Source organism: Odocoileus virginianus, chromosome 2 (assembly GCF_023699985.2).
Source record: "Odocoileus virginianus isolate 20LAN1187 ecotype Illinois chromosome 2, Ovbor_1.2, whole genome shotgun sequence".
Classification (NCBI taxonomy): domain Eukaryota; kingdom Metazoa; phylum Chordata; class Mammalia; order Artiodactyla; family Cervidae; genus Odocoileus; species Odocoileus virginianus.
Window position 1 is genome coordinate 84,260,758 of NC_069675.1, and position 15,381 is coordinate 84,276,138.

General features: G+C 50.1%; 1 protein-coding gene and 1 long non-coding RNA gene across 3 annotated transcripts; one reads left to right on the forward strand and one right to left on the reverse strand.

The window, feature by feature from the left end:
• Nucleotides 1-2,449, reverse strand: ID2 (inhibitor of DNA binding 2). The gene is made up of 3 exons (XM_020912066.2): nucleotides 1,944-2,449; nucleotides 1,562-1,625; nucleotides 1-776 (listed from the first exon to the last, which is right to left on the reverse strand). The coding sequence occupies exons 1-2, from the start codon at nucleotides 2,289-2,291 to the stop codon at nucleotides 1,569-1,571; spliced, it is 405 nt and encodes a 134-aa protein (XP_020767725.1). The 5' UTR covers nucleotides 2,292-2,449; the 3' UTR covers nucleotides 1-776; nucleotides 1,562-1,568.
• A 5,717-nt stretch (nucleotides 2,450-8,166) lies between these two features.
• LOC110149539 (uncharacterized) lies at nucleotides 8,167-14,019 on the forward strand. Of its 2 annotated transcripts, none has more exons than XR_002317484.2 (3): nucleotides 8,167-9,370; nucleotides 9,457-9,537; nucleotides 13,498-14,019. It is a non-coding gene; the product is annotated as an uncharacterized lncRNA (long non-coding RNA). The 2 variants fall into 2 exon arrangements; XR_002317485.2 differs by having other exon boundaries at nucleotides 8,167-9,350.
• The last annotated feature ends 1,362 nt before the right edge of the window (nucleotides 14,020-15,381 follow it).

Sequence of the window (15,381 nt, forward strand, 5' to 3'; positions counted from 1 at the left end):
TTGACTTCAGACATGTTTTATTATAATCTTATACAGTCTACATAAATTTGAACTTGTATTTATTTGGGTTCAGTTATAACATAGCATAATAAAAATCAAAGCACTGGTCCTCTGAAATAAAGCAGGCAATCACCATTCAATAAACACACTTGATTTATTTTGTATAAAAGGGTTAAGTTTACAACTAAACTTTTATAAAAAGTTTAGCATGAATAAGTACATCATTACACTTTATATGCAGAAATGTACATTTCTGCCACTATACAAGAAAACTCTAATTAAAGAGTTCACAAGGTTTCACTCAATATATATATATATATATTTATATATAAATATATACACAGCATTCAGTAGGCTTGCGTCAAAAAGGTAATTTCTGACCAAAAGACTTCATTTAAGTAACTGAATACTGGATCCTTCTGGTATTCACGCTCCACCTTTGAAAAAAGGCAAAGTCTGCTTAAATTGGGCAATTCCTTGTGATTTTAACGTTTTCGCTCCCCATGGTGGGAATAGTATATAAAGAAAACCTTCCAACTGCAGAAAGGGCATTTAAAAGTCTTTTTCATAAATAACTAATATCACAGTCCAGGTCAGAAAACACCCTGGGGAAGTTGATCATTCTTAAGTTCTCCTTCCATTTTTTTTTTTTTTAAAGGTCCATTTGACTTGTTGTCCTCCTTGTGAAATGGTTGAAAAATAAGTTCAGCGCCTTAAAAGAGCCTGTGGATTTGTTGTTGTTGTTGTGCAAAGGGGGAAAAAAAAGTCATGAACACCTGCAAGAGACCGGAGAGAAAGGACTGTTTAGGAGGTTTTAACCTAAGGGCAGAGGCAGGCAGACTGGCGCCTGGAGGAAGCCGCAGTTTGAACATTTAACCAAACACTCAAACATTGGGCAAACCCTGGCGTCCAGATGCAGCGCACACACTCGGCCTGGACAGCGCAAATTAAACATTAAAATAGCAGAGGCTCAGGGGAAAACTTCCCAACGCAATCTCCTATTTGGATCTCCAACGGCAGTGCTTACAGGCGCCAGTCTGCTTCTTGTAACAATTATTTGATTGAAAACAGCCCTTTAGTTAACAGATAGGGAAGTCGGAATCCCACATCACAGGGTCTGAGACACAGGGTAGCAATGCTCAGCTAGCCGAATCCCAGGGGGCTGGAGTTTTGGGGAAGGAGGATCCCTATGGAATTTGCGGTGATAAGATTAATTATATGGAGGTTAGTACTTCATAGTACCAGAGCAATAGCAGAAAACAGCCGGGGCATGTTACAGGCGCACAAGAAGCCAGTACGTATTCTCCTTCACCACCTTGGGAGTAAGTTACAGGCATTGATTTTTTTTTTTTTTTAAAGAAAAACGTTCTGGGATTTTTGAGTAACAGGAACTAGATGGCCCTTCATGTCTAGTACGTGTAAACAATGTACTGCATGCAACACAACGAAGTACACGTTCACTTACCAACCCCCCAAATTTTACAGACACGCAAGTACCCACGCGCGTGCACACACAGTCCAGGCGCCAGTTCATCAACGGGGGACACAAGCAGACACTCACCATTTATTCAGCCACAGAGCGCTTTGCTGTCATTAGACATTAACTCAGAAGGGAATTCAGAAGCCTGCGAGAGAAAGGGGGGGGGGGGGGGGGGAGGCACGAGACGTTAGACAACCTTAAGGAGAAAAAACCTTTAAAAAAAAAGTTTTATTTTGAACAGCAAGTTCCAATAACCCACGTTTATGCTGAATTCAGACTCAGAGGCATTAACATGTCATAACAATTTCACGCACACGACTCCTTCCACAGCGGATTTTTTTTTTTTAATGACAATAACAGGGATAGTGATGATAAAGTTATTAGCCCATCTGTAAGTCAGCGACTAGGGCCCGCCGCCTGACAACAGCTCTACCAGAGCATCGCTGGGGGGAGCGGGTCTTACCTGCAAGGACAGGATGCTTATGTCGGTGTTGAGGGTGGTGAGCGGCGTCCTAGACGCCTGGCTCTGTCCGGGTCGCTGGTGGTGCAGGCTGACGATGGTGGGGTGCGAGTCCAGCGCGATCTGCAAGTCCAAGATGTAGTCGATGACGTGCTGCAGGATTTCCATCTTGCTCACCTTCTTGTTTTGCGGGATGCTGGGCACCAGCTCCTTGAGCTTGGAGTAGCAGTCGTTCATGTTGTACAGCAGGCTCATCGGGTCGTCCACCGGGGTTTTGCTCCGGGAGATGCCCAGGCCGTGGTCCGAAAGGCTGTTTTTCCTAACGGACCTCACTGGACTGAAGGCTTTCATACTGACCGCGGGGAAGGGAAGCGAAGCGATTGGGAGGAGGGAAGCGCGCTGCCCCGAAGCTCAGGCCGCCGCCGACGCCGCCGCTGCCGCCGCCGCCTACAGAGCTTTCTACGCTCGGCACCGCACTCGGGTCCGCACTCGGCTCAGAATGAAGCGGGGAGCCGGCCCGGCGGCTTTTATACGCGCTCGCCGGGGCCACACGACCTGGCTTCCCCGAGCCCCCATTGGTGGAAGGCGGCGCGTCCATCAGGCCAGGCGGGCGCGCCCATTGGCAGGAGCGGGCGCGAGGGGAGCGCTCGGTCCTTCCGCGTTCGCAGCCAATCGCCGTGGGGGTGGGCGGGACGGGCGCCAGACCAGCTGCGGTGGTAAATAGAGTACAGTGAGCGCGGGGCCCAGGGGAACTTGGGGGTGGGCAGGGGCCGGGGGAGAGCCGAGCACCCGGAGCAGTGGAGCGCGGACGCGGTGGGGGCGGGCACACCCCGGGAACGTAAGCGTGCACCCCAATTCCAATCCCGATCACTAGGCGGGACCGTCTCCCTAAAGGTACCCCCCGATGGAGGCTGCTACACCTCCAAGCTTTCAGCATCACTAAGATCACAGCACCACCGGCGGAGTCTGCACGGCAGAGGGGGAAAGCCACCACGGTTCCCCGCGCCTCCCGGAAAGTCATCAAGACGTTATAGAAAGCATTTTCGAAAAAGGGGAAAACGCAAATAAGTTTGCCATCGACAACTGATGTTTGTAGAGTGAGATCGGCCTCTTAAGATCAGGAAAAGCTTTGTAAAAACAAAAACAAACCCCAAAACACCCACGCGCGCGCATTTCAACGACAGGTTTAAGTGTGCGATCGTGCAACCCGGAGCAACGCAGGAGGCAGTATTGTAAACTCTGTAAAATGAGTACTTACTGAATAACCGTGCTCATCGCTAAGGAGCTCGAGACGCGGGACCCTTCCTGGGTTCCTTCTCTAGCACTGGGAAGGGCTATTGTAATAAAGCTATCAATCGGAAATCATTAGGAGTATTTGCATATTGAAGCTGTATTTACATACACTACCCTTGAGAGGTTGCTGGTCCGCTCTGCAGTGTAGGTGGCAAAGGAAAGTGACTAGCTATGCACACATAGTGATCTCTGGTGTCACATTTCAGCGCCTGCTGTATTTTTAAAGTTTTGTACAGGCAGGTGGCCCCAGCCACAGTCACTATCTTCACACTGTTAAAAAAAAAAATCTATCAGGTACCAGGTTGGGAATCTTCTCAGCACTAGTACTGGAGGCAGCTTCAGGTTGTGTCCCCCGCCCCCACCTTTTGTTTTCTTTCTAGAAATCTTTTAAGAACTCATTCCTGAGGTCTAAATACAAAACGGTTTGCAGTTATTTACTCAAATCCTTTCCAGTGAATTTACACATGATTCTAGCTTAAGGGAAGACTACAGTAAATTGTGTGTTTTGAAAATCATTTTTCTAGAATAAACTAGAAGGTCTGAAAAAGCATTCTATTTTTAAGTATCTTGTTTACTTTTTTATCTCAATCTGCATCTCCTCGGCCTTAAAGAAGGAGAAAGAGGGCAAAACTGGAGAAAAAGTAAAGCTTAATAATGGGGAAACAGTATATTTTCCTTCAATTAATGATTAATTCCTCAGCTGGTGGGCCAGCCAGTCTGGTCCTGGACACCAACTACAGCCATGTGCCTGCACTACAGCTGCTCTCGAGGGAGGAAAAGTTGGTGGCGCTAGGGTAGATATCACCTTCCAAAAATCCAGCCATCTCAGGTGGCAGGATGGAGCTGATGGTTTCCTGACCAGCAGGGAAATCTGCTCAGGGCCTGCCCAGCAAATGCTGTCTGCGACTTCTTTGCGAACAACAGTGGAGTCCCTAACTATCCTCCGATATTAAGTCTGGAAGTGATTTCATCCCCGAGCCCCCACAGTTCGAACCTTTTGATGTACTTTGGGTGCATGTGTTTCTGTCACATACGTGCCACAGTGGAACAGATTTTGTTTTGACACTATTTTGGTTCATGATGTTATACTTTGACTATTTTACAATAATAGCCAATGTAAACAAACATCTTTGGGATTCTCAAATTATTACTTGTGATTCTTGGACATTGCAGCTCTGAGATACTGACGCATTCCTAGCTTTTTCCAAGGACACCGTATGTTAACATCCGTGCCAGCCTCATTATCCCTCCAGCCGGGCTCCGGGCTGCTTCCTAATGAGCGTTGTGCGGGATTACTTTACACACTCGTAAAGTTGATTAAGAAACTGCCTTCTCCAAGGCTCATCTGTGTACCCTGATGCAGTAAAGCTGCTAAATATGGTTAAAGTTTTCTGGTGTTTCTTCCTCTATCGGCCATGTCAGAGTCCAGTCAGCCTGGATGAGTGGAATTCGATTCGACTGGCAGGCCAACCAGTTCTATATTAATTTACAGGTCAACTTAAGGGGACTATGAGGCTAAGTTCATGATTTTTCTTTTTTAAAGGCCTGAGTTCCTAGTACGTTCTGTCTCAGCAAGCCCAATACGACATTACCTTTAAAATTGTTTTAATCGGGAAAACGGTGTTGGAGCATTTTCGAGGTGGGTTACAAAAAAAAAAAATCTGTCCACTGGCTTCTCCGTGGGCTTGAATTTGAGGCCTCTAAAGCTGCAGATGGGCCCTGGATCTGCTAGATCCGTAGGTGGTGGAAAGGTGTGAATGGTTTCCGGTGGGGGGGGGGGGGGGTGGAGATGCATTCTCCCCCCCACCCTCTCTACTTAAAGTCACACGCCGGCCCGAGAAGGTCGCCTAACCTGGTTCCAGGGCTTCACTCCCTCGGTCTCCACCCTGGGCCCGGCCGCCGGCTCCCAGCGCGACTGGCCCCTCGCGGTAATGAGAAGCAGCTCCGGGCTGGGCGCGCCAAGCTGGCCGGACAGCCTTTGCAATTCCACCCCCCACCCCCCGCCCCGCGTGATGCAACTGGGGGCGGGAGGAGCCTGGGGGAAGGCGGGCGGGGGGGGGGGGGTGGTTTGCGGAGGAGGGGGTGTCTCAAGGTCCTCCTGGCACATCTGGCGCGCTGGGGAGCGCTTGCCTCTCTTCCCCCGGGTTTTGTTCTCCCAGCTGCGTCCACCCCGCCCGTGACCCCCCGAGCGAGCCCTGACAGGTGATGAATGCGCGGCGGCGGCGGCGGCGGCGCGCGGGCCGGGCCGCGGCGGGGCCGGGGCCGGAGCCCGGGAGCAGACTCTCTGGCGCCAGGCGCGTGACGCCGCCCATTCACGCCGCCCGGCCGCCTTGTCCTCGCGGCGCCGCTCAGGCGGCTGCCATGGCAACCGCGCCGTCACTCAGCGCGCGCGCCCAGCTGATCAATGCTTGCGAGGCCCGGCCGGCCCCGGCGCGCCCCGGCCCCGCCGCCCGGCCCGCGCGCACCTGCAGCCGCCGCGCGTCTTAAGTTTCCAGCGATTTGGGGCAAGGAAGGAGGACCGAGAAGAAAAGAAAAGGGGGGCTGGTTGGGAGAGAAGAAAACAAAAACAAAAAAACACACACACACGAAAAGCCAGGAGAGGGAGAAGAAAGAAATCTTCCTTGTTCAGAGGAGGCGTCATGTGGCTTAGAGGTTGCCAAAGCAAAAGGTTTTGCTTTATTTTATTTGTTTTTGCAACCGAGGCGCTCAGGGTGGGGCCGGCGCGAGGGGAGGGCGGATGGGGAGAAAGTGTCTCAGTGGAGGGTGAGAGTGATTTATTCTTTGGGATCCTCGCGAGGAAGGCTTTGATGCTGGACTCCCTCAAAATACCTTTGCAGTGCCCCCTCCCTCCCGCTCCCCCATACTGCCCCTCCTGGGAACCTTGGGAGGTTGCCCTAAACGGCCTCCTCCCCTCGCCCTCTGGGAGGCTGGAGTTTGGGCAGCCGGGTCTCGCGGCTCCCAGCCTCTGCGCGCCGCCGACCCGCGTCTGCGCCCTCATTACCACTACAAAGCCGGGCAGACGTCGCCTCTTTCCAGAGCTGCGCTTTCAGCTGCGAACATCAAGAGGCCAGAAAAGTTCCAAGTGGGCCTGAGGACGCAGACGCCGCCTCGGTCCTGGCTTTATCTCTAGGGAAAGTTCCATTTTAAGAACCAGATGCCAACATTCCCGGACAGTTTATGGTATCCGGATCCCTCGAGGTGCGCATCCGCGGCTTAGAGTGTTAGCAGCAATTATTTATCGTCTGCCCTGGAGAAGAGGTCCTGAATACGGCTGTCCTCGGCGGACCCTGGGGGTGGGGGTGGGGGTGGGGTGGGGACACACGACGGTTCCCGATCCGGTTATCTGGTTAGCAGAGTTTGTTGTGGTTTTCGAGGAAACAGCATCTGGGTTACATAAGGATTCAAGTTTTTGCTTTGCTTGTTTATTTAATACCTTGGCAAGAGGGAACCCTTCCTCTGAAACCAGATAACCGAATTTGGGTTTAAAACAGCCTTAGATGAGGGGCAACGAGAGGGGAAGAAAATGAACCAAACCACAAAAAGCAAACAAGGGGATGTTTATTTTTCTCCCTTTGGGTAGTTTTGAAGACCTGCCTAACCTCTTCTCGTCGCTCACAGCTAATAAATTGCATTAACAAAGCGCTTCAGCTACTACCGTGGCTTAGCGGGCATCCCTCCCCCGCGCCGCCCCCACCCCGGCCCTAATTCCTTCTAGGATTCGCGCGCGGTCCTGTTTGCCCAGAGATCTCAAGAGCACCAGGAAAAACGGCGTGCTAAATCCAATTGCCTTCAACTGTCTGATCTCCTTGTAGGGAGATCACCTTTCAGCCCCGTTCAAAGAAAGCAAAGTTTGGAAAGTTTGGCGGAGGGGCCGATTTAACTACCAGCACGGCAAATATTTAGTTACAAACGCTGTGAAGTGCCCCGATTTGTGGCCGCGTTTGGCTTTCACAAAGGATTTTCCTGTGACTTTTGTTCCGGTCACCAAATTAAAAAAGAAAATTAACTTGAGCGAGAGATAAGAGCTTGGAAAACAACCCCCGGCCGCCCGCGAGCTGGCGGGCGCGGGGCTGGCGTCGCCGAGTCTGCGCCGCCCAGAGGCGTGCGTTGCGGGGGTCCGGCCCCCGCGGGGAGCCCGGGTCACCGCTCGGACCCCGGGCCGCCGCCCACCGTGCGCCCCCCTCTCGGCACGCAGCTCCCGGGTCGCCGGGCTGCCCGCCGGCGTCCGTGGGAAACCGCGGTAACCCTCTCCAGCCAGCGACAAGGGCGGGCTTGTCCGGAATCAGGCTGCATCTTAATATTATAATACGCCCCCCAAAGCAAAACCCGAGGCCCCGCTTGCGAGTCTCTAACAAGAAACACATTGTGCGCCTTTTCTTTTTTTTCCGCCTTTTTGGCCGAAGCCACATTGGCGCGCTGGCCACGGTACTGTGAGCCAAGTCAATGACTTCAGAGGGGAGGAACCCGCCTGCCCCGCACCACGTGCGCGCCCGGCCCGGATGGCCACCCCGCCGCGCCCTGCCGCCCTGTCCCGCCGACAGGTCAGGGGCTCCGGCCGGGGCCGGGGACCGCTCGGCGGACACACGTCCTGCGCCCGCGGCGCTCTGGCCCCTGCCTTTTCCCGACCCGGGGAGGTACCCAGGAGGCGCCAGTGCGGGTAACTGATCGCTGGCCGCTCCAGTCGGCTCGTGGAGGCGCTTTATTTTAAAAAACTTTGACAGCTTTCTATGTCCCCCACCCCCAAGTCCTTGGGGCTTTTACTCCCAGGTTTTACCATCCCTATTCCCTAAAAAGACAATTTACAGTATACCTTCTCTCAGCTGGAAATAGCCCGAGGGTTCTGCAAGCCCTCTGACCCCTGTCCCATGTCACTGCTGTCCCTGTCCAGAGGAGGTGACAGGATCTGGGGCTGCATTTTCAGGGAGGTGAGTGCTGGGGACCTGTGGGGGCGCCCCGGGAGGAGCAGTCCTGGGCACCCACCCTCAGCCTGATGGTGATCACGCTGTCTTCCCAGCGCTGCTGATGTCAGGACCCTCATCTGTTTCTATGCCAATGCAGCCCATCAACCAGACTCTTTCTGCCGGTTGAATTAAGTGGTCCATTTCGTCTTAACCACTTCTGCCTTTCCTGGAGTCTTTTCAAAGAGCACAGATACATTACATTTCAAAGCAAAAAGGGAACCGTGATGACCCTTTCTATTTTAAAATTTTTATTGGAGTACAGTTGATTGATGGGGCTTCCCAGGTGGCTCAGTGGTAAAGAATCTGCCTGCCAATGCAGGAGAGGCAGGCAGGAGACCTGGTTAGATAGCTGGGGGGCAAGATCTGGAAAAGGAAATGGCAATCCACTCCAGTATTCTTGCCTGGAGAATCCCATGGACAGAGGAGCCTGGTGGGCTACAGTCCATGAGGTTGCAAGGGTCCGACACCATTTAGCAAGTGAGCACGTGCACACACACATAGGCACAATTGATTTACAATGCTGTGTGAGTTTCAAGTGTACAGCAAAGTGAATCAGTTATACATATGTATGTATCCACTCTTAAAGATTCTTTTCCGTATAAGCTATTACCCGGTATTGAGTAGAGTTCCCTGTGCTATACAGTAGGTTTCTTTTTTTAAAGTCTTTATTTTCATTTTCTTCTGTTGTGTGTGTGTGTGTGTGTGCGCGCACGCACGTGTGTGTGTGAGTCACTTAGTCCTGTATGCTCTTTGCAACCCCACGGACTGTAGCCCACCAGGCTTCTCTGTCCATGGGGATTCTCCAGGCAAGAATACTGGAGTGGGTTGCCATTTCTTTCTCCTACAGTAGGTTAGTGTGTACCTGTCAGTCCCAATCTCTCAGTTTTATCTCCCTAACCTCCTTATCCCCTGGTAACCATGAGCTTGTTTTCCAGTGATGGCCCTCTCTAAGGGGAGGTTAATCGTTCACACTGGGTAAGAACAATCATTTACAAGCTCATCACAGCTTGCCTGTTTAGCTCTTCACTTTGCCCCCATGAGTTAGGAGAGGCAGATGCTGCCTCCATTTTACAGAAGGAGAAGCTGAGGCATAGAAGAACAACAGACGCCTCTGTGAGCCCACACTCCCTAGAACGGTACCTGTGATGATCCAGAGGTGTGTGACCTTGACCTCAGGTGGGATGTCAATTACTTTTTCAACCTTGAAATTTGTTCCAGTCCTGCAGGGAATTTATAAAACACTTTGCTTTCCCCTTCCTTAGGTATTAACACCAAGGGACTGAGCCTGACTCTCTATTGACAGAAGTTCAACTCAGGTCTGAGGACTTCACTTCTTAGTGCAGGTAACCTTTACAGAGTCCTGGGGCCCACATCTCTAGAAATTCTGCTTAATTGGGTTTGGTGAGTGGCCCAGGAAATGCTGAGGAGACATGGATGTAGGTGGTGCAGGTTCCACCCTGATGAAATGACAGGTGATCTGTGAGATCAGTCCTGCAGCAGCTGCAGTTCGCCTGTTCCTCTTGAGGACCCGTACATTTGTTTTTTGGAAAGCCGAAGAAGATAAGGAAGACAAGGGGTATGTCGCATTTACCCCCATCTTTACTTTCTGCCTTGTTCGGTCTTCCTTCCTGATGTTCCAATATTCTTTCTTTTGAAGGAAATTTTAAAAAGTTTTTTTTTTTTTAAATTTATTTGTTGGCTGTGCTGGGTCTTCGTTGCAGCACGTGGACTTTCTTTAGCAGCTGCAAGCGGGGGCTTCTCTCCAGTTTCGGTGCACGGGCTTCTCATTGCAGTGGCTTTTCTGCAGGAGGGCATGCGCTCTAGGGGCATGCGCTTCAGTAGTTGTGGCACCTGGGCTCAGCTGTTCCAAGGCGTGTGGAATCTTCCTGGACCAGGGATCAAACCTGTGCCCCTCATGTTGGCAGATGGACTCTGAACCATTGGACCACTAAGGACGTCCTTTTTAAAATATTCACTTATTTGGCTGCACCAGGTCTTAGTCGTGGCACGTGGGATCTAATTCCCTGACCAGGGATCAAACCTAGGTCCCCTCCGTTGGGAGCACGGAGTCTTAGCCCCTGGACCATCAAGGAAGTCCCTCCAATATGCTTTCTTTTATTATTTCCTTTCTTGTTTAAGGGCATCCTTTAGACATTGTTTAAGGGTAAGGTCTGCCGGTGACAAGCTCTCTCAGTTTCCCTGCGTCTGAGAAGGTCTTATTATCTTCTTGATTCCTGATAGATGTTTTTGCTGAATCTAGACTTCTGGTTTAGAATTCTTTCCACATTTGACATGCTATGCCACTTTCCTGTAGCCTCTATGGTTTCTGATGAGAAATCTGCTGTTTCTCAAATTGTTTTTTCCTTTGTAAATAAGATGCTTTTTCTCCCTGTTCTTTGTATCTTCCGTTTTCAGAAACGTGTCCGTGATGTATCTTGACAAGGATTTCTTTGTTTTTACATTTTGAAGGTGTCTCAGCTTCTTGACTCTGTAGGTTTAAGTCTTTTGCCAAATTAGAAAAATTTTCAGCCATTATTTCTTAACATACTTTGTCAGCCCCTCCCTCTTTCTCCTCTCCTTCTGGGGCTCTGATGACAAGAATATTAGATCTTTTCTTATAGTCCCACAGGTTTGTGAGGCTGTCCTTTTGTGTGTGTGTGTGTGGGGGTGGTGTTCTACTTTTTCTGATGGTCAAACTGGATTATTTCTATTTTTATATCATCAAGTTTTCTACTTTGGCCACCTGATGTGAAGAACTGCCTTACTGGAAAAGACCCTGATGCTGGGAAAGATTGAAGGTGGGAGGAGAAGGAAAGATTGAAGGTGGGACGACAGAGGATGAGATGGTTGGATGGCATCACCAACTTGATGGACATGAGTTTGAGCAAGTTCCGGGAGTTGGTGATGAACAGGGAAGCCTGCTGTGCTGCAGTCCATGGGGTCGCAGAGTCGGAAATGATTGAGGGACTGAACTGACCTGATGTTCAAGTTCACTGATTCTTTTCACTGCCCTCTCCATTTTGCTTTTTGAATATATCCAGTGAGTGTTTTGCTTTGGCTATTGTACTTTTCATTTTGAAATTTTCCATTTGGTTCTTGTCTGTATCTTTTATTTCTTTACTGAGATTTTCTATTTTTTTTCCATTTTTTGGAGAGTATTCAGAGTTGCTCCTTGAAAGACATTTTTTTTTTTTTTTGTGGCTGCTATAAAATCCTTAATAGTTAATTCCAACATCATGTCAACTCAGTGTTGGCAACTGTATTCTTTTCCCATTCAAGTTGAGCTTTTCCTGTTTCTTAGAAAGAAGAGGGATGTTTGTTTGAAACCTGGACTTTTTGGGTGTTATGAGACTCTGGATCTTATTTACATCTTCTGTGAGAGCAAGTCTCTGCCCCCACCACCCTGGCTGGGGGTGGGGTGGGGGTGGTGGTGGGTAAGGGCAGACATGCCTCGGCTTCACCCTTCAGGGTGGAGGGTGAAGACCTATTGCCTCCGAAAGGGTGTGAATGCCCCAGCTCCCCACCCAACCCCCGCTGAGACCACCCTGTGGGGAAGGGGAGCAGGGCCTGGTTACTGTTGGGTGGAGGTGAGAGTCCAGGCTCCCATGTGATCTCTGTTGACATTCTTGAGGGGGCTCCTTGCTGAGGAGCGCCGCTGCTCCCCACCCCACCATCTGTATCACCACCCTGTCGTGGAGGGAGGCTGAGATGCAGGCTCTCCGCTCGGCCTTTGTGACGGAGGTGGAGTTGGTGCCTCGGCTGTATCTGTGGTGCTTCTTTCTAGTCACATAATTATTGTTTGGAAGTTTGCTGTCTTACCAGGCTGCCTCGTTCCTTGTCCGCTGCTTGAAAGTACAGGCTTTTCTTTTTCTTTTTCTGTGTCCACTGATGCTTCTGGGTACCTACTTCCCCAGCCCCCGGTCCAGGATATAAGAAGCATGAAGAAAACCCAGGGAAAACATCGCCATGTCCTTCCTTGGGCCCCAGAGTAGGCAGCTAGTCTGCCCTTCTCTCTGCCTCTCAGAGTCTCCCGATGTCTGTTTTCTCGCTGATCTCCAGGCAGGAGGCTCTCCTTGGCAGGAGGAATGAGGAGAAGCACATCTACTCCATCTTGCCTGAAATAGAAGTACCAAATGTTTATCATTTAATGAAATAGAAAACATGAAGCAATGGTCTCTGTTTGAAGAAAACTATTCACATTTCTTTATTGTTTGGATTTGCAAGTACTTTCCCAGGTACATTATTTCATCAAGTCCTGGATTTAAAAAAAAAATAAAAAATATGATTTAACTGTTGCTTTCATCAAGCCCAGTTGGGCCCTGACAGTAGGTGTGTGGAGGCATCTTTGAGTCTGATCGTTGTCGAGTCCCCAGTCTAAATGAGTATTGTCCTTGCCCTTGGCTGGAAGAATTGCTTAGAATTCTTTTCAGTGGAGTCTGATTCATTCCACTAGCCCCGTCTGGGTCCTGGCTAGCTGGGCAAGCTGGAGGGAGCTTTCCCCTCCATGGCAGGGGTCTGCTCATGTTGCTAGTGCTGCTGGCGCTCCGGCTCTGTCATTCTCCTTGGCCCCAGTGGCATGTCTGCTGGGCACTTAGCTCAGAGGGGCCTCGTGCCTGGGGCTTAGTGCTCTGCAGGTGTTATCTTGAGAGTCTTAACAATTCTCTCTTTCAGTTGTGTTTTCTGAGTGATCTTTGATGGGAAAATAGAGTATGTACTGCGGGTTGGTGCCTGGGCTCTATGGGGGTCCTATCTTCCTACGTCCCTGGGTTCTTGCCACTTGTTCCTGCTTCTTGCTGATCCACCACTGCGCCTCTGACCCCCAGAACCCAGGACTGGGGGCAGGAAGGGTCAGAGTGAGTGAGTGTGGCCTGCATGCTGAGTTGCATACCAGGGCCCTGGGCACCTGAGTCTTTATTTGCCTAAGTATCCTTGTGACCAAGAAAATGCCATTAAATCACAAATGGACCTTGATGACAAGTAGAGAGAGATGTGGAAGAAAAGAAGAATTCTTTTTCTGCTGTTTGAATGAGGTGAGTGGGCTGCACTTTCACTTTGCAGTGGTCCCTGAAATTGATTTAGCTTGTCCTTCACCGGTAGCTTTTGAGGTCGCTACTCTCCAAAGATGCCCCTTACTGAACTGTGCTTCTGAGGGCTCACTGTGGGTGTCATCCTTCCCAGACTGGACCTCGGGAGGCCCTGTGCACCCAAGAGAATGCAGTGGGTGTGGTCCTGTGTGATTTCCCAGGAAATCATCAAAGACGCCTTCTAGTTTCCATTTTGCTTTCTTGGCTCTTCTCTTACAGTCTCCATGGAAGAAATCTGGGCCTCTTGGACTCCACCATGCTTTGGGGAATCCAGGCTCCCTTCATGGAGAGGCCACACAGAAAGAGCTAACAGAGGCAGGGGCCAGTCCTGATCCCCACATCATCCCAGTTAAGCACCCCACTGTGAGTTAAGGAGACACCTTGGATGTCCAACCTAGAAGAGCCTGAAGGTGACCTCACCCCAGCCACTGACAGACCACATTCAGCTGAGAATCCAAGCCATGAGATTATGAGAGAAGCAACTATGGTCTGGAACCACTATGCTTTGGAGCAGTTTGTTACACTGATGACTAAATTGCCACCAGAAGAGAAACTAGAGATGCGGGGGGCGGGGTTGGTGGCGAATCAGGGTTTCTAAGTATAATCTTGCACATGCATTGTAGCTGTAATCATTGATAACTTATTTCGGCTTTTCCCCCCTGAAAGTTTTACAATAGATGATTTACAATGCACAAAATAAGTGTATCTCCATGTTTAACAAAAACACCTTACTTTTTAAAAGTGTCTGATGTTTTATTTGACATCGTGGAGCATATATTCAGGTATATAGTGTGAGTCTGGCTTCCCCAGTGTCTCAGTGGTAAAGAATCCACTTCCCAATACAAGAGCTACAGCAGGTATGAGTTCGACATCTGTGTTGGGAAAAACCCTGGAGATGGAAATGGCAACCCACTCCAGTACTCTTGCCTGGGAAATCCCATGGACAGAGGAGCCTGGCAGGCTACAGTCCATGGGGTTGGAAAGAGTTGGACATGGCTGAGCGTGCATACACATAATGTGGGTTCGTTTTTAACCAATCAGAATCCCTGCTAACTTTTTCCCTAATGTATAGTTTATCACCATAATGGGTGATTATATTTTTTGAACCCAAACCAAGTAGGATAAATGGCCTGACTGACTCCAGGGCCCTGGAGAGGACAGGAAAGCTGGGTGGGAGAGGAAGGTGACCATCTTTGGACACCCCTCCCAGCCTCTCTGGCATGTGAGTAAGAGCATCTGGGGCCTCCAGACATTCTAGAAACTGTATCATAGAAACATCTCATCACTTCTGAGCATCAAGATCTTATGGTGATTTTGGTGTTTTTCTTTACATGTCATGGATTTGAGTGTGGAGCCATCAGGCTTCCTAGTTGGGCCCAGGTTCTTCATCCCATTGTCTCACTGATTTGACTTCCAGGGACCCCTGGGGATACTGTTTTCCCCCTGAAAGACCCTGTTGGCATGAGGACTCTAAGGCTGAGTACTGAGAAAGGGGCTGGAGCTGCCAGAAAGCTGCCATCTGTCTTCCTGAGATGCCATCTCAGGGTGGTCATTTCTGGTCCTGAAACTGGAGTCAGGAGGGGGCTGGTGCAGCTACAGTTTGTGAAGTCCTGTCCAGAAGCCCTGAGCCCTGCTTTCCTAGAGATCTCGGCCTAATTTCCAAAAACCCTATAAGACCCTCTGGGTGGGACCAGCTCGCTCTCCATCTCACCTGGCGGGAAACTGCCCTGTCACCTGTCCTGTCAACACAGCCAGCAGGGGGGAGCCAGAATCTGGGCCTGTCCTGTCTGATGTCAAAGTCTCCTCTCTGCCCTGAGTTATTTAATAAGACTTTCTCAAAGTGTATTAAATCCGTTTAACTATCATTGCAAGAAATGCTTGCTTGAAAAAAAGAGAAAGAAGCACTGACAATGGATATTTTACAAGCATTTGAAACATAACATTTTGAAATAAAATATTCCTAACCATCCTCACCATGTCTTAGGGTCCCAGTGAGCTGATGGTTGCCGGTAGGCACAAAAGCCCACGCACCGTCGGTGGGGCTGGAAGAAATGCTGAGACTGGAGCATCCCTGAGCGCAGGTAGTCCTCAGAGCAGCCTCCG

Excerpts from the sequence above, each read along its gene's own strand:
- ID2 (XM_020912066.2), bottom strand. The coding sequence starts at position 2,291 with ATGAAAGCCTTCAGTCCAGTGAGGTCCGTTAGGAAAAACAGCCTTTCG. Across the intron at positions 1,626-1,943 it reads TAAGCATCCTGTCCTTGCAG|GCTTCTGAATTCCCTTCTGA; the intron begins GTAAGACCCGCT and ends TTTCTCTCGCAG.